This window comes from Tamandua tetradactyla, chromosome 2 (genome assembly GCF_023851605.1).
Source record: "Tamandua tetradactyla isolate mTamTet1 chromosome 2, mTamTet1.pri, whole genome shotgun sequence".
In the NCBI taxonomy this organism is placed as follows: domain Eukaryota; kingdom Metazoa; phylum Chordata; class Mammalia; order Pilosa; family Myrmecophagidae; genus Tamandua; species Tamandua tetradactyla.
Genome location: NC_135328.1, coordinates 97,985,665 through 98,009,470, shown reverse-complemented (window position 1 = coordinate 98,009,470; position 23,806 = coordinate 97,985,665). Strand labels below are relative to the sequence as shown.

The 23,806-nt window shown below is 33.3% G+C and overlaps 1 protein-coding gene across 8 annotated transcripts in view; it reads right to left on the bottom strand.

Annotated features, from left to right (window-relative positions):
* The window catches only part of LOC143673603 (putative COBW domain-containing protein 7), a 66,639-nt gene that overhangs the window by 17,742 nt on the left and 25,091 nt on the right, over positions 1 to 23,806 (bottom strand). For 7 of the 8 annotated variants that reach the window (XM_077148352.1, XM_077148348.1, XM_077148347.1 and 4 more), the window contains 5 exons: positions 17,592 to 17,651; positions 16,281 to 16,318; positions 9,236 to 9,282; positions 7,443 to 7,529; positions 4,537 to 4,581 (listed from right to left, as the gene is read on the bottom strand). In XM_077148352.1, the coding sequence (XP_077004467.1) occupies positions 4,537 to 4,581; positions 7,443 to 7,529; positions 9,236 to 9,282; positions 16,281 to 16,318; positions 17,592 to 17,651 (277 nt within the window). The remainder of the gene's footprint in view (positions 1 to 4,536; positions 4,582 to 7,442; positions 7,530 to 9,235; positions 9,283 to 16,280; positions 16,319 to 17,591; positions 17,652 to 23,806) is intronic. The other variant, XM_077148346.1, reaches the window with a different exon arrangement.

Here is a 23,806-nt window from a genome sequence, read left to right as displayed (position 1 = left end):
GTGGCAACAATAATCTGTTAGATTATGAATGCTTACTTTGGTACAAGTTAGATAAATTCTCATCATATTAAAACAAGAACACTCCAAAGTTCTATATTAATGTAACAACATTTCAAATTCTGGGCATCCAGATGTGCAGAATTAGGAAAATTATCAAGCAAAGAAGTAAATGTTCCGTGAAGAAATGTCTGAATATCAATTTACACTAAGACATCAATGTCTTAACATAAAACATATTTCCTTTTTCACCCTCACCATTGAGCAAATATTTATATTGACAGTCACAAACAAATGAACTTTTCCCTCAAGTTTATCATCTTTAACTCAGGAAATTGCTTAAAATTTAATGACGTTTACACATACTAATTGTGTGAACACTAAAATTTGTTTTTGAAACAGAAGCTTCTAAATAAACTACAATTTCACTGTGACTATGTCCTTCAGAATATATGTCATATTTAGGGAAAATTCTCTTTTAAACCCAGAATCTTTTAGAACTTCCAAAAGTAGGACAAGTTATACTCTAGAGAATAATGAAAGGGCAAAGTTTCTCACTGTACCTTTAGAGATGCTCAACGGAGAGCAAAAAAGAGTATTAAATGTTGAAGTTTCCAGATGAAAGTTTCTATGTACTTTCCTCTAATCTAGTACAGCCATGAAAAATAAATTTCTTTCCTGATATACGTGACAACATGGATGAACCCTGATGACACCATGTTGAGTGAAATAAACCAGACACAAGAGTACAAATATCGTCTGATCTCACAGATAGGAAATAAAAAGCAAATTCATGGAGTCAGAATCTAGAATATACGTTACGAGGGGACAGGGTTGGAATAGGGAATGAGAAATAAGGTTTAAAACATACAGGGTTCTTATTTTGGAATAATAGAAATGTTTTGGTATTGGATGGTGGTGATGGTAGCACAATATAGTGAACATAATTAACAACACTGAAATATACATATATATCAGAATGTGATTAAAAGAGGGAATGCTAGATTGTACATATGGTAACAGAATAAAATTAAAAAAAAAATCCATGGCAACTACACTACACAGTGAACCCTAAGTTAAGTCAGACTACAGTTAATAATATAACTATAAAATGTGCTATCATCAACTGTAATAAGTGTTCCACATCAATGCTTGGTGTTAATAATAGGGTGATATATGGGAATCCTGTATTTTATGTATAATTGTTCTGTGAATTCAACTTTTCTTACAAAGAAAAGAAAATTTTAAGTAAAATAAATTTCCCCTTCATCCAAGGCATATGACTAAAGAACTATGATATCAAACATATTTAATTATCCTCCTTTGAAGAAAAAAAATAAGATCCTTTCCAAAAGAATAAAATAGGAGAAAAAACATTTAACCTAAAGACTACTGCCATAATGTTTAAACTGAACGGGACAATGAAGCAAACAAAAAGGGGGGAGGAAAAAAGTTCAAAAGTTTATCTTTTCTCCAATTTCCTGAACAGTCTATGCTAAGAGTACTTAATCTTTTTCATATAAAGAACTAATTTCAATTTTTCTGCTTTAAGTATCTTGTTAAAGACCAGGCACAGAGAATTGAGAAGCGAGAGGGCTTTGGTCTTCCGGTGGGGAGTGAAATTCAGCTGCTAGACTAGGAAAACTGTCCATAGTAATCTTTTCTTCCAGTGATTTTCACAGGGTTCACTAGCCAATCCATGATCTATAAGTTGTAAATACCGTTCATTAACTTACTCCTGAACTTCAGGACAAAATCTATGAATGCCTCCACCCCAGCTGCATCTCAAACTCAGTGTTTATAAAATTGAACTAATCACCTTTTCCAAATCCACTTCTACCACCTCCAACCCTAAACCTGCTCCTCCTTCCTATAATTACCTTAGAGAATAGCACCACATTCAACCCATCTCCCAACAGTCACACTGCTTTTAAAGTCCTCCACTAACTGCTAGCTCTCTATAATAGAAAATCCAAACAACAAACATATTACGGCATTCAAGACTCCACTCTTTGGCCATACCTCTTTTTTTCTCTGCTATATATGTATTCTAGCCATTCTAAAGTATTCACTGGTCCCTAGAATACAAAATCTTCACACACGCCATACTGTAAGCTTGACAAGTCACCCCTACTCTTATCCATCTGGAAAACTCCTATTCATTCCTACTCAGTCAAAATTTTTCTGACTCTCCATTAAGAAGAGTTGAGTAGTCCTCTCCTTCTGTTCTTACAGGGCCCCATTTATTTTATATACTTGTTATAATGCATTTAATAATATTTAACATATTTGCTTTCATTTGTTTGCATCCTTCTCTCCATGAAAGCTGAGTTTTTGCCTCATTTATTGCTTAACTCCTTAACATGCTATAAAATGCCTGGCAACTAGTGGAACAGTTAAATAGTTGTTGAATTGAATAACTTAATATTGACCAATTGGATTTTGGCTTTCCTGTGTCCACTTAAATCTCTTAAAAGTCTGGAAAAGCCAAGAAAGGCTTTCTAATCTTTCAGTCCTTTACCTGAAATTATTAGAACTTCCATCTGCCCTTAAGTAAAATTAAGTTTTATGAATAAAACACCACTGTATCAATATGTCATTCTTATTCCTTAAATTATAATATTCAAGGTGAATCTTTTTCTACATAGGCTTATACCAGTTTTACTATTGCCAGGGTCCTTTATAAGCACAAAATGCTAAAGGAATTAAAAGAAAACACTAGAACAAAACTTCCATCAGAGCGATTTCAACTATTTTGTTAAGAACCAAACCCCTAGTTTCTAAACTGCGAAGCATACCTCAGGGAATTCCAGACAATATTTAATAGAAGATTTTTGATCTGATAGTAAAAATTCTACCATGGACATCTAATCTTGACTAAGAATCCTAGCAAAGATTCTTCATAGCAAGCAAGTGTTTGTTCAGAAAGTCCCTAGATTTTCAATATAAACTGGCAACAAGTATACACCAGACACTGAAGAAAACAGAAGAAAAAAGGAGAATTTGTTGCTTGTTCATTCATTCACTAACTTGAAGTAAAAATTAAACTGCATGTGAACCATTCTATAAAAATAGAACAAATGCTAGAAATGTAATGTAGAAATCAAAATGATTTCATGATAAATGGTTCAAGTTGAAATCTTTAATCAAGAGATGGAGATTTTCACAATGAAAACTAGCAGAAAGACGAGTTAAGCAAGATAAATCCAGGAACCTTTAAAAAATTGATTTAAGGGCAGTACAACAGTGACTCAGTGGCAGAATTCTCGCCTGCCATGTCAAGTTCAATTACCAGAGCCTGCCCATGCCAAAAGAAAAAAAAAGAGAGAGGAAAAAAATTGATTTAAGATATTTGTAAATATGAACTAAGTAAATGCTATTATAAAAGAACCAAATTTATTTATAGATAACATTTTTAAATACTTCTGTAATAGTTTTGTGGTTGTCTTGGTATCATTTTGGAAAGTATAGAAAAATTCAAGAAAAAGGAAAGAATAAAATGCAATGAGAAGAGTTATACTGAAGAATGGCTCATGGTATGTTAGGTTATCAAAAATTTTCAACAACGGAATTTGAAATGCAGGGAGCACATTTGGAATATGCTTCTAGAGGACTTTAAGACATTCTTCTGGTATCCCTGCCAGCAGATGAAGTGCTTCTGAGAATGCATACCAAATTAATCCCCCAGCTGTTCACACACATATAAACAGCTGCCGCTGGTCCTGCCTAACACTTATGGTAGTCTGTCAGCACCTCTAATCTCTGCCATAGCAGACAAGCCACTCAGCTAAGGCCTCTGCTGCACTTCCAAGGAAAGACTCTCTCAACTAGGGACTGGGTAGAACTAGACTGCCAGCTGTAAGCCTCAGAGCTTCTAACTACATGTTGCTGGGTCTATTAGTTGCTGAGCCATTCTTGCCAGCATATGACCCTAACAAAATACATCTGTACAGACATTTTCTGAAATCATAGTAACAGTTAATGGAAAACAGAGTTCACACTACAGGAATCCATTTTACAGATGTTTTAAGAGCACAACTATGTTATAAAGCAATGCACACCTGTGCAGAGAGCAAAATGAGAGAAGAACCTACAAGGAGTAGAAATAAAGGGATATAACAAGAATTTAAATTTTTTACATGATGCATTATATTTGCAACTACAAAACACTTGGATTTTTAAAAATATTAAAAAGCCATTTAAATCTCAAATTAAGGTAAGATTTCTAATAGTACAAATTTTCAGATTTCTATACTGGTTATCTTCTTGAGTAGCAGAAAGCCTTATCTATTCTTACTCGTTAAGCAAAAGCAGTTATATAGTGTTATCATGGCACTATAGTTATAGTTACAAGGAAGTAAAGCAAATGTGATAACTAAATATTCCAAACTAAACTACAGAGGACATTCAAAACAATATTTGAGGGGTCCCATTTAAAAAAAAATGTACCTGCATCTTTTTAATCTCAGACTCAAGGATATTTATTATTAATATTTAATTAATATTTAGTATTAACATTAATAATGGCTTTAAAAGTACCTTGACCTTTGTGTTTCCAAAATTTTTCCTAATCCATTTATTGATCTGAAATAAAAACAGGAGGAAGGAAAGGTAAAAAAGTAAATCTTTTTTTTAAAATACACAAAGGCACATTATTTCTAAAGCAGGAAATAAGCATATTTGGAAACAGAAAGAAAAAATAGTCAAACAAAAACTAAATTTTTAATAGTTTAAATATTTCTTCCCTTCAAACCTTAAGTCTGATATACTCCACTTAAGAAAACTTGATATGCAAAAATCCGCTGCATGCAAATCAACACCACAATGAGATACTACTTCAAACCCAATAGGAAGGCTATAATAACTTTAAAAAAATTTAAAGGAGACTATCAAGTGTTGGTAAGGATGTGGAGAAATTGGAAGCATCATATATTACTGGTAGGAATGCAAGATGGTTCAGCTGCAGTGGAAAGAGTTTGGCAGGTCCTTGAAAAGTTAAACATAGAATTAGCGTATGACCCAGCAATTCTACTCCTACTTATACACACAGAATAACTGAAAACAGGTACTCAAAGAAATACAGTTAATACATGTTCCCAGCAGTACTATACACAATATCCAAAAGGTGGAAACAACCCAAATATCCATCAACAGATGAATGGATAAACAAATTGTAGTAGATACATAAAATGGAATACTATTTAGCCATATAACGAATGAAGTACTGATACAAGCTACTGTGTCTATGACTCTCAAAACATTATTCTAAGTGAAAGAAGTCATATACAAAGGTCACATATTATATGCTGCCATGCATATGAAATATCCAGAATAGGTAAATCCACAGAGACAGAAAGCAGGTTGGTGGTTGCCAGGGAATAGGAAGTAACTGCTTAATGTGTACCTGGTTTCCTTTTGGAGTGATGAAAATGTTTTGGAACTACTTAGAGGTGGTGACTATACAACATTATGTATGTAAATATTGATGAATTGTCTACTTCAAACTGGTTATTTTTGTGTTATATGAATTTTACCTCAATTGAAAAAAAAAAAAAACCTGCTTTATCTTACCAAACTGTTTCTTCCAAATTATTTTCTGGTATTCTTCTATAGGCTGACAGTAAGATGGTTAATAGTCAATATTTCTGGTGTTAGAGATCCAGCTTAGATAATCAATATGTATACAGAATAGAAAAGCCAGGTAATAATAATTATCCCCTTTCTGTCAAAAATGTTTGTTAAATAGATTATGTTCTCCTTTCTAGCAATCATAATGTTACATAGGGTTTTGAAAAGAGAAATACAATTTAGAAGACCATTGTCAACAGGGGTGAAACTAATTTCTATTCACTACTTTCTATGAAAGTATCAGCCATCTTTATTTTTCTTTCATTTTTTATTCACTATAACTTGAAATTAGTATGTAAGCTATGAAAAAAATCTACATTATAACAATGTTAATAGCCAACTGAGCATTTACTGTATTTTAGGCACTGTGCAAGTTTTACCAACATTAGCTCATATAATCTACATACAAACTTATGAGATAACAATTATTCCTTGGTTTATAGATGAGACTTTAAAAGGTTAAATAAATTTCCTAAAAACACAGTGAGAAACAGACCAACAACTAGGACCCAAGTAGACTCCGAAGTCTATAATCTTAAAAACTATATAATACTAACTACCCTCTGTATATGGATACATTATCACAAACTGCCCTTCCTACATGGTAATCTCGTAATTTTTTACAGTTAAGTTTAAGGGTATTATGATTCAAATAAGACCAAATATGGAGAAATACATGAATTTCTTTATTCCACAATCATTAACCACTGCACCTAATCTCCTAATGAGCCTTACCTTTACTGACTCAATTTATAACACATAATACATGAACCAGCACTGACGGATTCAAAATCTGATGTCAGTAGAGGTTATAAATACTAGAAACAATAATTCTGAACCATTATGCACAAGGCATCATACCCATTACAGATGACTAATAATAAAAGTTATTGAATGTCTCTTTGTATATGGCATTTATTAGTTTTGCACTTACAAAATAATTCTAAAAAAGTCCATGAACTCTAACTCTGTGTTTGATTAAGTCCATACTTGTTTAAAAAGGAATGGGGTTCTCCAAGGGTGGGCCATGGTGGTTCAGCAGGCAGAGTTCTCGCCTGCCACACCAGAGACCCAGGTTCGATTCCCGGTGCCTGCCCATGCAAGAAAAAAAAGGAATGGGGTTCTCCAGAACAGTCAGTAAAATGACTGTTGGCTCATTTAGCACATATTGGGGTATCATTCCTATTATTTTGTATTGATCAGCCTTGACCAAGGACACTGAAGACATTAAAGCAAGCTGGAAGACAGAGTATGGTTAGCTAACAGTTAAGAAAGACATAAATTCAATGAGGGTTCAGAGAAAACTGAAGCCACCTGAGTCAGGAAACACTTCACAGAGGAGGGTTGTATGTATGGTGGCATGAGTGTGTGCATGTGTGTATGTGTGTGTATTAAATGGGTTCTACCGAATGGATAAAATTGTTTTGTTTTTTTTTTAAAAAAGAGATGATGAAAGAATTCAGGGATTATGAATAAAGGAAGAACTTGGCAAGACACATACATGGGAAAGTAAGTTAATCATGCCAAAGTTAGGGAGACCTTATACTGGGAAAGAGTCAAAGAGAAGAAAGGAAAAGATAGTGTCAAAGGACCCTAAATAGCAGTCTACAAAGTTTGAATTACTTTCTGCAACTAATGGGGATTCATTTCATATATTATTATTTACATAATAATCAATTAGCCCACAAAAATATGTTACCTACTTGAAGCAGATTAATCTTGAACCTTAAGATTCTACAGGGCAATAAGTCATGATAAAAATATTTGTATTCTGCACTTTTGATTTATAGGTACTTAATACATTCATAATTCGGTACCTAATGGCTGTTCTTAATTTGTTTAAATCCTCTTCTGGAACCAAGTCTGTTTTATTGATGATGATGATATCTGCCAAAGCAACCTGCCTAAATTAGCAAACAAAGAGAAGTCAAAAGGGAAAAGAAATTAAAAACATAGGAACAGCTCATTTAGAGCAATATATCAGTTAAGAACAATATCATGCTCTATAATAGTGATTCTGTTTATCATTCTTCAGATAGTAAGGATGAATTGCATTTGTCATTATATAAATTCATATTTCACATTATTCATCCAAAAATATTTACTGAGTGTTTCTACTTGCAAGGCACTCTGGATCTACAAAGGTAAGTCTCAAAAAGTATGATAGTTTCAATTCATGCTTTTCTTTGCAAAGAAATATATAAAATATGTATTTCTAATATGGTAAGAACAAAGATAGTCTAGTGAACAAAATACCCGATTTAATAGTTACCATAATTTTCAAAGAAATATAGAGAACAAGATTACTAAACATTGACACTATATTAGTTTTTTTTTAATGTATTTCAGAATGTATTTCATGATCCTGCCTTCTACACTACTACAATTATCTTCGTGAAATAGATACACAGATATTCAATCTAAAGAATCCAGTTGACAATACTGGATAACAAATGGCTTACTCTAACTAGAAGTTCTATTTTCTATTAACAGAAGTAGCAGAGCTAAGGATTCTTAGATTTTGCTCAATTCTTCAGAAATTTTTCATCATTAAACTATTTGTTCCTAACCTTTATCTTACACTGTCTAAAGGTATAGCCAGCTATTTCAAACAACAAAACCAAATTCTCCAAACTAAATTAATTTTATCTGAAAAGGCAGCTTTCAACAGTATATACAACACAATCCCCTTTCTGTTTAAATAAATTTTATATGAATAATGAGTAAAAATATATATCAAGGGCAATTCCTGAATTGGAAGACTACTATGTTTAACTTTCTTTTGGTTTTTTACAACATTTAGCCATATTCTATTTGGCTTATTTATATTTTCTGTACAACCTTTCTTTTAACAAGGAAAAAAGTTATAAGAACATTTACATTCATTCTAATTTGAATCATAACTATATACCTAAGGCAGTGTTTAGGCATAATTAAAATAACACAAAATACCACACTCCCAAATGGTAGGGAATCAATTATTTGTAGTCTTTATTATATACGTCTGGAAGATCTACAGCAAATCCCAGGGGGCCTCACTCTTAAACCCAGCAGCATATTCAGTGACTGTCATCTACCTCAAAACCTTCATCCCATTAGCAAGAAGATGCTCAGAACTGGGAAACTACCTTAAATATTTATAAGTCTAAAGACAAACCAATCTGGAACATAACGATATTTAAATAAAACATACTGTTCTGAATGGCACATTAAAATTATTTGTTCTTCTGTTGTTCTGAATAACAGTGAACATTCAAATAAAATAAATTACGGTTAAAGAAGGCAGTAAGTGACCCAACTATTTCTGATAATAACCTTCACAAAGAAATTATCTGAGATCAAGAACATAATTTAAAATGTTAACACTTCACAAGCTCCTCAGAAAGAACTCTTAAGTCCAGTAATTGTCTTACGTATAATAATAAATGGTTTTAAATAAAATTTTATTTATAGACCATTAGGAATCACTAGCAATGATTTAACAAGGAAAAGAAAATTTTCCTTGATATTTTTTTTTATATTTATTTCTTAGTTTGCTCTTGGTTTTCATATTAATGATTTTCTCATTTCGATTAGTCAATCTATCAATATAAACTTTAAATATAAATACCTAGTAGCTTCATTGATTAAGCCTCCCGCTTTTTCTTCTGATAAATGCTAAACAAAAAAAAAGTTGAAAAAGCTTACTGTAATGTAACACAAAATTAAGGTCAACATAAAGGATTTTACTTTACAGACCCCCTACTTGCCTTTAATAAAAATTTTAGAAAGTTCCATTACTGAATACACAAATTCAAAACAACTTTTCTATCTGAAGCATTTTTCTTCTCTCTGCAACTTTTTTCTACATTGAACTTACGGGTTTTCTTTTGGGGAATGGAAGGCTTAGGATTTTGCTCCCACCCCCATTTTTTTCTTAAAAGGAAAACAATCCTGATTTAAATAATTTCATAAAACATAGACAACTATTGTTCTGATTATAGGCATTTTCTTTTTTACAAAATTAAAATATACATAATTACTTTAAAAAAGGCATAATCATTGAAATGGTACTTTCTTAATCTAATTTCCCACTCTAAAATCTGAAAAACACAATATGAGCTCACAATGAGGTCCTTCAAATTACCTAGAATCAAACACGCTTTGGAAAAAACACAGACCTAATGCTGGCCTAAAGGCAGTTTATTATTTAGAAACCTACACTGAGACATCTGCCCCTTTTAGTGCAACTGTTTATTTTGCTGACCTCTACTGAGTAAAAGTAGCTCAAAAAAAAAAAGGCATTTTGACATTGACTTAGAGACCCATGAGGTTGTTTTCATTTCTCTGGGAGCACTTCCCCATGACCACCACCACTCATAATCCTATTTATATTCCTAAAGTCATTAATCCCATAAGGTTCTTCTCTGGAAAATCACACTGTCATCTTCATCATCTCAAACATCAATAGATGTTTCCTGTCACAATAAGAAAACTGGCCACTGAGATTTAGAAGGATTTTAATAGATTATAGTAATATTCTCCATATGTAAATTAAACCTAAGATTATCAAATCCTTTCACATACATTGACTCATTTAGCCTTATAACAATCATATGTTATGGGTTATTCTCATTTTGTAAAGGAGGAAACTAAATCTACGCAAAATCTAACATCACAGGATACCATATTGTAGGGCTTTTTTTTTTTTTTTTACTAGAAAACTGCTCAAGAGAAGTAAAATGAACATAATTGTAAGTCTAAGTGAAAGCCTGTTCTGCAAAATCAGAACTGTATACAGTGTGGACAAATGGTAACGATTACATATGAATATCTGCATAAAGATTACCTAAATATTATATTCAAGATTAGTTCATCAAATCAGTTTCATGGAGAAGTAGATCATTAACATATTTGGATAATTTGGAATCTCAGGGCAAGTTGGTAATAAGAGCTTTGACTAAGTCTATAGAGGAAAACTTTTTTCTCCTAAAAGTCTACCAAATTCTGGGCAGGCGACGGTGGCCATGCTGGAGAACAGGATTCGATTCTTGGTTCCTGCCCCCCCCCCAAAAAAGATTAAAAGTCTACCAAATTTTATTTGGGAGAAAAATCACACTGAACTAAAACTATGGTAAGAACATACTGATTTCCACTTTGGGCACAATCATAAAAATCAACTGGGGACCCATTATGCAATTATGGAAGCCACAAAATTCAGAGAATACTATATCAAAAGTTATTCCATATCAAAAGATCAAGTTTAATATTTTCCCATAATTATTCTTGGCCTGAGGCTATAAAAAATACCATTATGTCCTCCACCTCTAGAGAACAAGGCTGTTACCAGATCCTGTATTGATGCCTAGCAAATGAGCTCAATAAATATTTGGTAAATAAATTCTAGTTAACACCCCCTGTTGTTGGCAAGGATACACGGATTTTATTGTTTGAAAATGTCTATATAACATATAGTAAAAATCCCTTTTCAGTTAGCAACAATTTATTTAACAAAGATGTATCTTTGACAAGGCATCTGCCTCTGAATGATCCTGTAAAATACTGAAAATTTTTAAGATATGAAACATTTCTCAATAAATTGTATGCTGACTTTCGAGTTTTATTTGCATATGAATTGGGGTCTATTTGGCTATGAATTGGAAGGGCATAAGAAAGATATAGCAAAAGAATTAAAAATTTGCTCTTGCATTTCCATACGTCAATGGAACTAAAAAAATGGTAGTTTCACAGAGTAACTCACAATGTTTTGAATGAACTTACTTCTCCAGATGATTAAAAACCTTCTCTCAACACTAACTGGGATATAACATTTTATTACTTCCAAGAAGTCAAGAATTATCAAGTATAAGAATAAAACAAAATCTCCCCAAATAGGGCAGGCCATGGTGGCTCAGCAGGCAGAGTTCTCGCCTGCCTTGATGGAGACCTGGGTTCGAGTCCTGGTGCCTGCCCATGTTAAAAAAAAAAAAAAGCCTCTCATTATGTACAATTCTATTAAGAATATGATACATAATAATCACATATATGTACAGCAGATAAGAAATGATCGAAAGCATAAATGCTTTAAGAACATAGAAAAGTTATACAAACATAAAGAAATTATAAATGATTACTAGCACTTATTTTCTTTACATATCAGCCCAACATTTCTTTCATACAATTTTCTATCTTCTCAATTCAAACTTCGCAAAATGTCTGTCTTTTGAAAAAAACATTCTCTAAAAGGGGGAAATATTCAATTTCCCCATTTGGATAATTTCTGATATTCTCGCAAGCAGTGGGACAACCAAATCAATAGGTCGAGTCCTCGATCTTGGGGTTTGCCCCAGAAAAGGATAGGTTAAGCCTACTTAAAAGTAGGAATAAGAGTCGCCCAGAGAAACTCTTTCGTTGCTCAGATGTGGCCTCTCTCTCTAAGCCAACTCAGCAAGTGAACATCTTGCTCTCCCTTTATGTGGGACATGACTCTCAAGGGTGTAAACCTCCCTAGCAACGTGGGGGACAGAAATCCTGGGATGAGTCAGGACTCAGCATCAAGGGACTGAGAAAATCATCTTGACCAAAAGAGGGAAAAGAGAAATGAGACAAAATAAAGTATCAGTGGCTGAGAGATTTCAGATAGAGTCGAAAGGTTATCCTAGAGATTACTCTTATGCATTAAATAAATATCCTGTTTTTAGTTTATGGTGTATTGTAGTGGCTAGAGGGAAGTATCTGAAACTGCAGAGCTGTTCCAGTAGCCATGTTTCTTGAAGATGATTGTATAATGATATAGCTTTCATAGTGTGTCTGTATGATTGCGAAAACCTTGTGTCTGATGCTCCTTTTATCTAGGGTATGGACAGATGAGTAAAAAACATGGATAAAAATAAACAAATATTAGGGGAATGAAGATTAAAATAAATTAAGTAGACTGAAATACTAGTGGTCAATGAGAGGGAAGGGTAAGGGTATGGTATAATAAATTTTTTCTTTTTTCTTTCTTACTTCTTTTGCTAGAGTGATACAAATGTTCAAAAAATGATCGTACTGATGAATACACAACTATGTGATGATATTGTGACTGTCTGTACACCATGTACAGAATGTTTCTATTTCAAGAATGTTTGTGTCATTTGTTAAGATTTGACAAAATATTAAAAAAAACAAAAACAATTCTCCAACAATACATTAGATACCACTGATCATTAAGTCAGATGACTTAAATAAAAACAAAGTGAAAAATCAGTTCTAGTCTAGCTGCTCAGGCATAAAAGGAAAAATTTTTGAAAATACCTTAGATTATATATAAGCCCAAAGAATTCCTCATCTCTGATTAGAGACCATGGCTTTTGCTTACATATGTTTTTAAAAAAGACAAAAATAATTTTGGCACTAATTAATCCAATATTGCAAAAAATGAAGGTTCATTTCCCCAATTTAGCCTATCAAAGGAAACAAAGGAACACTTTATAATAACATCACTATAGAAAGAACTTCAGCAAATATTATAGGGTATTTATTCTTTTTTACAGAAATAGAGAAATAGGCAGGATAAACTAACCCAAAACAAAAAAAGCAAAGCAAAATAAAAATCTTAAAACTCACTGGTTTTATTTCCAAAGTGGAAATATATCTAGTTTCAAAGACAACAGATGTTAAAAAAATAACAAAAAATAAAATAAAAACCCACCAACCAGGAGGCTATTCAAATGAACTGGTTATAGAGCTAACACTATTTTAGCTTAAAAAAAAAAACTGCATAATGTCAGTCAATTTATTTTTCTGGCCTTTTCCAAGCCAAACTGTTTTCTGACTGAATTATTTCAACAGCTTGTGCAATATAACAGGGGAACCAAAAAGAAACCTCTTGCTTGACCTTTTCTGTGTAACTTCATTCATTGATTCTATTGCATTAAATGCTGTCACGTTTGTAGAACTGAAAAGAACAACGTCAGTAGCTTGGGTGTCAAGTTCTGAGAATAGAGAGCTGTCATTTTAAGTTGTCCAATTCTTTGCCCATGATTAAAAAATGAATATTTCAGATCAATGGGTGACAATCCCATTAGAGTGATAGCCCATGATATCAATTACCACTTCAGTTTCAATTTGGCTGGCTGGCCACAGGGTACCATTTCTCAGCTTTACTTGTGATGGGCTGGCTCTGTGAAGCATGACACCCTTAAATTGCTGCCCATTATCCAAGTGTCATTACTTGCACTGCCTCAGAATTTTCTGAATCACAAACAGCTACTGAGGTCAGGTCTTGCAACCAGAGGAATTGGACAAGTTAACAAATTCTTTACATAAAGGAAAAATTATGTATCTGGCGTCCAACTTTGAAAATATAAAATTCCATTATCCTGAGAGTATGTCAGTTTTTATAGGTATACTGATTAAATAATTTAAGAGGTTTTATCAAGTTGGAAGGGGGTTAAACATTATTGTGCTTGCATTATTCAGAATGTTGCTTTGTTTTTTGTTTTTTGTTTTTTTACCTCTCTTTTACTGATAGTAGATTCTATTTAACTCCTCTCTCCATATTCCAAATATACATAAAAGGTTACACTTGTAATCATAAAATACATGAAATGCTAATCAATTTGACTTTGGGCATGGCACTTTATCAATAAAACAAAATGTCTTAGCTGCAATCTATCTCCTAGATATCTCAAATTCAGCTATAAATATATATATAGGGAATGGACTCAAACTGCCTATAACAAAGAATTTGACTTTTTTTGCTACCTCCATTTTACTAGAAATATGATTTCAGAAGAGTACTTGAAAATTTTCTGAGTAGAACTATAATATTTAGGGTCTTTCTTTGGTTATTCAGAATATTAATAAATTTGGACTTAAAAAGTCTAAAAAGGAATTATCTTCCAAACCCTTCAAATTAGGTGCTCTATCCCTGAAGGACTTGAAGGACCAGTAAAGGAGTATTGGTAGCTGTTTGACAAACTTGATACTTTCATACAGCAAAATTTCATTGAAGATCTGGAAGAAAAACTTCTAAAATGTAAAAAAATTCAGATACATTATGGGGTAGAATGCAAAACCATCATGAATTTTTTAAATATTAAACTTAAACTTCTAAGAAATGATTACATTGGACCCTATCAAAGATTGGGGTTGACAATGAGAGGTAACTTCATTCTCTTTTGCCTTCAGTTACATTTCACTTGGAAAACAGAGAAATCTATTTTACTGTATGCAACAGCATGCTTTCAAAAATCTTACCAAATACATTTTATAAATTGAAGCCCATTTTACACGGGAAATGACTCCCAGGGATGAGTCTGGCCCTGGCACTGTGGGATCAACAATCCCATCCTGACCAAAAGAGAGAAAAGAAGTGTAACAAATAAGGTATCAGTGGCTGAGAGAGTTCAAATAGAGTGAAGAGGTTACTCGGAGGTCACTCTTGCGCAGGCTTCAGTTAGACATTACTACCTACCATAACTTGCCAAACCCCAACTGAAACTATTCCAGCCAATCCTAAAGAACATTTCAGGCGATATATAAGATTCTACAAAAGTTCCATGCACTAGGTAACTTTCCATAAACTAAAAAAGTCCTGAAATGCAGAGGAGCCAGCCCTTTCAGAACATCAACTAGTTCCATCCCCCATCCCATATTATCAACAGCCCCTTCCAACATGGAAAAGTTAGACTGGGTATAGCCCAAATATACCTAAAGAGTGGGAGAAAGATCAAAGGTGATGGTAGAGTTACACAGAGAAAGCAGGTTTTAACAAATGAGTATGATTGCTGAATCATTATATTGATATTTATTTTAGTTTCCAGTATTTTAGAGCATTTAGAAGTAAAAACTTAAAATTGTGGAATTGGAACCCATATCAAACTGTGAAATCTGCTCTACAACTAATTGTTGCACTGTGCTTTGAAATTTATTGCTTTTTTGTATATATGTTATTTTTCACAAAAGAGAAAAAAGTCAATTATGATGATAAACATATTTATTTAAAAAGTAATTAACAACAAAAATTAGAAGCCTATTTTAAATGCATCTGAGGACCTGATGGTAATCACAAAAATATTCCCAGAAGGAAGCCTTTTAATGGACAGTTCCTTCTGACTAATCTTATGCATAAATACTGATTTTTTCCAAATAAGCTAATGCAATCTTTTTTAAAAGTTTCAAGTATCACTAACTTGTGTCTTATAGTAATTCAATAAGGAAAATAGGTTTCATATTCTTTATCAAGCTCAATTTTGTCTATCAAACAAGAAGACTTATCAACAGTGGGGTTGAATCCTTGTGAGGAGTTATACATACACAAAGTTGATATCTTGACCCCATATTCTTAGTACAAAATATAATAATTTCAATTTTTATCTCTACATCAAACCATAGTATTAAAAAGGAAATATTTACATAGAAACAAACAAATTTCACTTATTATTCAGGACACTTTTTATAAAAAACTTTTTGTTAAGGAAAATTTCAACAGATACAAACATAGAGAGAAGAACATAATCAACCCTCATGTGCCCATTTCCTAACAATTAACAATACTCATAGATAGTAATCTCTCAACTTACTTTTTTTTTAATGATCAAGAAGGTTTATTCCCAGTGTTTTTCTATATATATATTTTTTTATTAATTAAAAAAAAAATTAACTAACACAACATTCAGAAATCAACTTACTTTTAATCCATATTTTGAATCCACAACAGTTATGATACCTATAAAGGAATAAACACTTAAATTACCTTTAAAAAAGAAGTGTTTATTAACATTTTTGTACAGACATACTTGAAAATTAAAATTAAAATTAATCTACTATTTCAATTCACAAATACTCAGTAAAACAAAGCACTGTTTTGTCTCTTACCAACACCACAATTTAATTCAATTTCATTTATACTCAATGCATTCCAAATATATACTCAGTGCCTAGCATTGGGCATAGTTTCAAAGCACTACAGAAGAGTTTAAACAAATAAACAAACAAGAAAATAAGATTTTCCTGGCCTTTAAAATGCTTAAAACCCAAAATATGAAACAAATAATATAAAGTGACCTGTGATAAATGACACAAGAATGGTTATTTCTACCTTATTTTTTACAGAATGCAAAATTAAGACTTAAAATAAAAATTTTTGCTTAGCAAATCTGAGCAGTTTAATATCTCTAACCTAATATCTCTGACCTAATTTAACTCACATGCTAAATTACAAAAGTAACATGTTTTTTTTTAAGTAATACGTACCTAAGCCAAAAATTAATTAGTTTAGCAATCTCTAAATTTATATGCTTAATAATTTTTTTCAAAGGATACTAGCAGAATGAGTTTGATGATATCTAAGGAATTCAATCAGCTATGTGCCACATATTTTAGGGCCAAATAACAAGAAAATATATACAATATCAACTACAAAGATTCTTAAAATTTACCCCTTAGTTTATGAAGGAATTGGTTTGAAGGAAAAAAAGAGAAAGGTGAGAAGGAAGGGAGCAAGGAAGAAGGTAAGGGAGAGATGAAACATAGTTGCTTAGCTGGGAAAGGTTATGAAATGTCTTAAATGAATTCTATAAGATCACCCAAAATGTTAAGCAAATATAGAAAGGCTGAGGTAGGGAGAAGGAGGTGCTTAATTCTTATCTTCAAGGTAAAATGAAAATAGAAATACAATCTTCGCATTGTCTAGCTGATTAAAAGAAAAGTGCTAACATCATACTAAGTGAATAAATCAGGGAACCTATACTGCATTTTTAAAGGAAAAATCTACTGGAAGCACTAAATTGGGAGTTGAGATTTTAAGATCTGACAGCTAGTTCTACCACTGCCTGAGGTTTTAAAATCTTTATGAACAAAGACTTACTACACCATCATACTAAAAAAGTTTGAAAGGAACAGCAATGCAGAGAACAAAAGTTTTTATATGAATGAAAAAAAAGGTCTTAACAGTAAAAAGAAAATTTTGAGAACAAAAGGAAATTATTTTCTTAACTTACCATCAAGATAAATATCACTCCCTAATTCAGCATCAACCCAAAACATAGAAGCCACAGCACCTGAAAATATGTATTATGATAGTATTTATTCAATAAAAATATTTTAAAAGCATGATTCTACATAATGTTTCAATTTACCCCAATGGAATCAAGAAGCAAAGATATATACAAATTAAATCTGGGTTTGCAATGTTCTTATGAGAATTACAGCAATAGAAACTTTCACTACTTATGCACATTTCTTTCCCTCTCTAGTTCCTAAAAAACATATAATACAAAGCAAACACCAAGCGTCTACCCATGGCATAATAATTTAACAACAGATATTATCAAACAATTTGGGCAGTTTGGCTTATGTACACAAAAAGATAGGACATTTTAATTTTCTCTACTCCTGAATGTGAAAACTGTAATGGTTTGCAAGTAATGAATTGATCCTTTAAAGGAAAAGCAAAACAAACATAAATAATCCCAAGCTAACTTGTAAAAGAGAAATTTATTCGTAATTTTTGTAGAACAAGAGTTTCATGTACTCTATGATAATACTAATAATTCCTTACGCTACTTATTTAGTACTATAAAATTTGGGTCTGAGGAAAAACATTTTTAAATAAGAAATTAAAAGTCGTTTTTGACAGAAACTGACTCACTACTCAACAGCACACCCTGATTAGTATGCTATAACAAAAGAGAATACTGACAGAAAGGAAAGTACTTGATTTTTCAAAGCATCACAGGTCCAGTTAGTGACAGCGCTGTCTAAAAGAATGAAGTGTTGGGGTAAAACAAGGATAACTGAACTCATTCCACTGCCTAAAGCTGTCTACCTAATCTGACAAGATGTGATGCCCAAGCATCACTCTGTGTCAACAACGAAATACCTGTCAGCTGTTTACAGTGATTACTCATGCAAGATATAGCAAGGGCCACAAGATCTAATGGTTTCCTGATATCTATTGATTTTTTTCCCAAAAACTTAATAGTTTTCCAATTTGACTGAAATAGGATTTGTGAGTAACAGGGGCTAAATCAATGTCTGTCCTTTTCAAGGAAATTACTTTACCATGACAATTATTTAGCTTAGAACTGGAGAGTGTCAGTCTCCTAAACGGGAAACAACTGAATTGCCAGTAAGAGTTTTCCTCACTTTCTTGGCTAATAAACATGATTTTAATTAATGGGGGAAGAGGGGCGTGTTAGTTTCCTAGTTTCTAAAGCAAATACCATATAATAGGTTGGTTTAACAACAGGAATTTACTGGCTCATAGTTTCAGGGGCTAGAAGGCTTGCTTCCTCCTGAGGGGGGTATCTTCTGGCTGGCCAGCAATTTTGGGGGGTTCCCGGTTTTTCTGTTACATGACAATATAAATGGTAGCATCTTCTCCTTTGTCTTGCACATTCTATTGGCTTATCTTTCTGTGTCTAATTTCCTTTGCTTATAAGGACTTCAGCATATTGGATCAAGGAAGGTCTTATTTTCAAATAGGTTATTATTAAGGAAAGTCTTATTTTCAAATAGGACCAGGGGTTGGGACCAGAACATGCCTTCTGTGACAGAGTTGATTCAACCCCTAACAGTCTGCCCTCTGGATCTCAAAAAGACATGTTCTTCCTACACACAAAATACATTCATCCCACAACAACATTCCAATCATCAATTTCAGTTTTCCTTGAGCTTAAGAGATTAATTCCCAGCTTATCCCCTTCCTCTTATATTTCTCTATAAGCTGCAAGGAGAAACCAGGTTGCACTTTCCACACCTAACATGGAAATCTCCTCAGCTAAATATCAAGTTCACTGCTTCCAAGTTCTACTTTCCATCAAATATCAGAATACCATTTTGTTAAGTTCTTTGCCACTTTATAACAAAATGGCCTTTCCTCCAATTTCCAATGACATAGTCATCATTTCCTTCTAAGGTCCCACTGGAAGGACCTCTAACTTCCATATCTCTGCTAATAGACTCTTCAAAGTAATCTACGGTTTTTCTAGTAAGTATCTCACAAATCTTCCAGCCTCCACCTATTACCCAATTCCAAGGCTGGCTTCACCATTTTCAGGTATTTGAAATAGCAGCACCCTACTTTCCGGTACCAAAAACTGCTTTAGCTTCCCAGCTTCTAAAATAAATATCATACATTGGGTTGGTTTAACAACAGGAATCTACTGGCTCACAGTTTCAGGGGCTGGAAGGCTTGTGTCCCCCTAAGGTCAACATCCTCTCGCTGGCTAGCAATCTTTGGGATTCTTTAACTTCTCCATCAAATGACAAAGTACATTGTAATGTCTTCTTTCTCTTCTGGGTTCTGTTGACTTCCAGATTCCTGCTTCTCCCATGGCTTCTCTTTCTGAATCTAATTTCCTTTGCTTTAAGGATTTTAGCCATATTAGATCAAATCTTCCCTCATTCAGTTTGGGCATACCTTAATTAGTAACATCTTCAAAGGTCCTATTTTCAAATGGGTTCACACCCACAGAACTAGGCGTTTGGAACAGAACTTGTCTTTTGTGTGATACATGATTCAACCCACCACAGGGGAGAAAACATAAATCTGTGTATATATTCCTTCAAACAATAAGTCATAAAAAAAAGTACTGATTTGTACTAATCAGTAAAATACCTAACTTCATACATTAACTATTTTATAAGTTTAAAATATTTACTGATTTATACTCAGATAAATAACTTGTTAGTCCTACAGTTAACATTTGCCTGTTATTAACTTGAACTGTAAGAGTATATTAGAGCTTCTATTCTAAATCTGATGTGTCTATTTGGTATAATACTTGCCAGTCTGCACAACAAAGAACTATTCATTATCTATTACCAGATATCCTTCCCAAATGAAAAGAAGTGGAACTGAGAAAGAAATAAGCAATACAGGCAAAGTCAACAAAACAACTTCCAGGACAGAAGTTTCTGACCATCTCCACATTTGGGAAAGGGATCATTTTCTAGGAGTCAAAGCAAAATGAGGTGACAGATCTGAGACCTAAGGGTGTCTCCACACAAGGAATAGGATATATTCACATGAATGGTTGGAGCAAACCCAGGAAGGGAACACTTGATGGTATTTCAGTAGGTCAGGGCCCAACAACCTCCAGGTATTACATCACACTGCCCCATCTGGCTCTCTCTTTTGCCCTCTTCCCTCTGACTCCTTCCCAATTCCCCAGCAAAATCCAGCTTTCAAACTGGGTCTCAGTAAGGAGAAAAACAGGTTTCCTTAAGATACTTAGGGTATTAAAATTCATCCGCACCACATCTAAGTGAAGTTCTCTGAGCCTCCCACAACCACAAAACATGCTAAAAACACAAAAGTTTGTAACTATGCAAATGTGTTACAGAAGAAAACAAACAAACAAAAAGAAGACAAAAGGCAGAAGTTAAAAATTGAAGAAATGAACAGGTCATACAAATGGTACAGAACCATTCTAGAAGAAAACATAATCCAAGAAACCAAAGAAAATTCTCAAGGCCTTCTTCATAGTAAAGAAGAACATAAAAACAGTACAATCTTAAAAAGCTCAAAAACAAGATAAAATAGGACTGATGTAACCAAGATCACAGAGTTGGCAACTCTGAGCTCTAATCCTCCCACAGAAACACCAAAAAAAACAAGCAGAAATTGTCAGAACTAACTTTATCAGAACTCTGGAAATAAGTCAAAAGTTTACAAGTGAACAGTAAATAAAGAAAAATACAACTTAAAAATGCTAGGAATGCTCTGTGATATTTTTACTTGCCTTTTCTTCATCCCTTCCCCATCTCAACAGCAGTTTTAAAGACTGGTAAGTCCACATTCCCAGTGAGGGACATCCTGGACCCAGGCTACAAGGGCAGCAGAGCTTAGTGTGTATGTTTCTTCTGACATCTGGTGGCTACCTGAAGGACTGAGGCAAGGAATTTACCTCTGTTTCACTTATTTTAGAACTCAGGGTGCAAAGCTGCCTTGCCAGCATTGCTGTAAAACTCTCAACATGCAGCCATCTGGGGCAAAGATTAGGGTTGGGAGATACTACAGAGCAACTAAAACCCTGGAAGAAAAGCTAGGCACGGTTTTTTTGGGAAGTTAGTCCATTTAAAAGCACCCAGGTATATGGGGGGAATTTAAGAAGCCACACTTACCATGGGAAAGATATATGCTCAGGAAAAGACCTGAAAAGACCCTAAGCATTCACTTCAGGCTGATATTGAGGCTTAGCGCAAGCTTAGCTAATTGCTGAAGTAGTCCCACACAGAACAAATCTGCAAAGACTAGGAGAGGTGTCTTTTTTGTTTTGTTTTGTTTTTAAGCTCGTGGAGTTCAAAGAAATATCTGTCAAAAGACAACCTGAGTATAAGCTAAATAAGATAAAGGAACAGAGACTTCAGTGATGAAACATGATAAGGAAAATAGTCTTTACAAAAATAGTTTGGAAAAATCACTAAACAAACTACCATAGTCTTCAATAATGATAATAATAATAATAATGATAAAAGCACCAAACCTGTAGAAGGGGAGAATCTGTACTCCTAGGTTACAACATTATAGTAGTCAACTGTCCAGATTTCAAAACAAAAAAAATCACAAAACAACGGAACAAGAAAAGATAGTCCATTCAAAGGAACAACAATAACAAAAAGCAAAAAGCCCAAATACCTCTAAGGAGTAGGAGAAAGATTAAAGGTGACGATGGAGTTATGCAGAGAAGGTGGGGTTTAACAAATGAGTATGATTGCTGAATCATCATATTGATATTTCTTTTAGTCTCCAATATCTTACAGCAGCTAGAAGTAAAAATCTAAAATTGTGGAAGTGTAATCCATACCAAAGTCTGAAATCTGTTCTACAATTGTTGTGATGTGCTTTGAAATTTATTGCTTTTTTTGTATATATGTTATTTTTCACAAAAAATAAAAAAATTTGATTGTGATGATAAATGCATAGCTATATGATGATGACAGTGTGAACCACTAATTGTACACTTTGGATGATTACATAGTATGTGAATATAATATATATCAATAAAAATAAATAATTAAAACAAAAAGATATAATTCGTGGCAACAACAACACAAAGGTAGAGTGGACCAAATGATATAAGAGCAGAGCTTTCATATACTCTTGAAGTTAATTTAAACTAAATTGTCACAAATTTAGGATATTAAATGTTATCCCCATTGCAAATATAAGGAAAATATCTTTTAAAAAGGAACGCAGAAGGAAATGAGAAGGGAATCATATGGTCCAATACAAAAATTAAACTAAACACAAAGAGGGCAGTAACAACAATGGAAGAAATGAGAGTTAAAAAAGTTAAGAAATACATAAAGAAAAAAGCAAAATGGCAAAATAAATCCTGTCTTATCAGTAATTACTTTAATTGTAAATGGATTTAATTCTCCAATCAAAAAGCAGAGATTGGAAAAACAGATTTTAAAAAATATGATCCAGGGCGGGCCACGGTGGCTCAGCAGGTAAGAGTGCTTGCCTGCCATGCCCGAGGACCCGGGTTCGATTCCTGGTGCCTGCCCATGTAAAAAAAAAAAAAAAAAAAAAACATGATCCACATATATACTATCTACAAGAAACTCATTATATTTAAAGATACAAACAGACTGGGGTGTGGCTATACTAATACCAAAATAAATAAAGTCAAAACTGTTTGAAGACACAAAAAAGAATATTATGTATTGATAAAAGGATCAATTCATCAACAAGGTATAGTCATTATAAACATATATGCACTGTGCTAGTTTGAAAGTATTACATACCCCAGAAAAGCCATGTTTTAATCTTGAATCAATCTTGTGAAGGCAGCTGTCTCTTCGAATCCTGATTCAATATTGCAGGGTGGAAACTTCTGATTAGATTATCTACACAGAGGTGTGAAGTGCCCAATTGTGGGTATAATTTTTTGATTAGATGGAGATGTGACTCCACCCATTCTAGGTGGGCCTTAATTAGATTCTAGAGTCTTTAAAAGAGGATACATTTTAGAGAAATGACAGAAGCCGCAGAGCTGACAGAAACTACACAGCAGAGCTGACACAGATGCAGACACGTGGAGAACAAAGACATGGATGTTTGGAGATGCTTGGAACCCAGCAGATATTGCCATAAGATGTTAAGCAAGCCAGAACCTGGAATGAGCCAAGAAAAGCCAAGAGATGAAAGCCAGCTCTATAGAGTTAATGTGAGGAACTCGCATAGGAACAGAGGCTGAAAGCA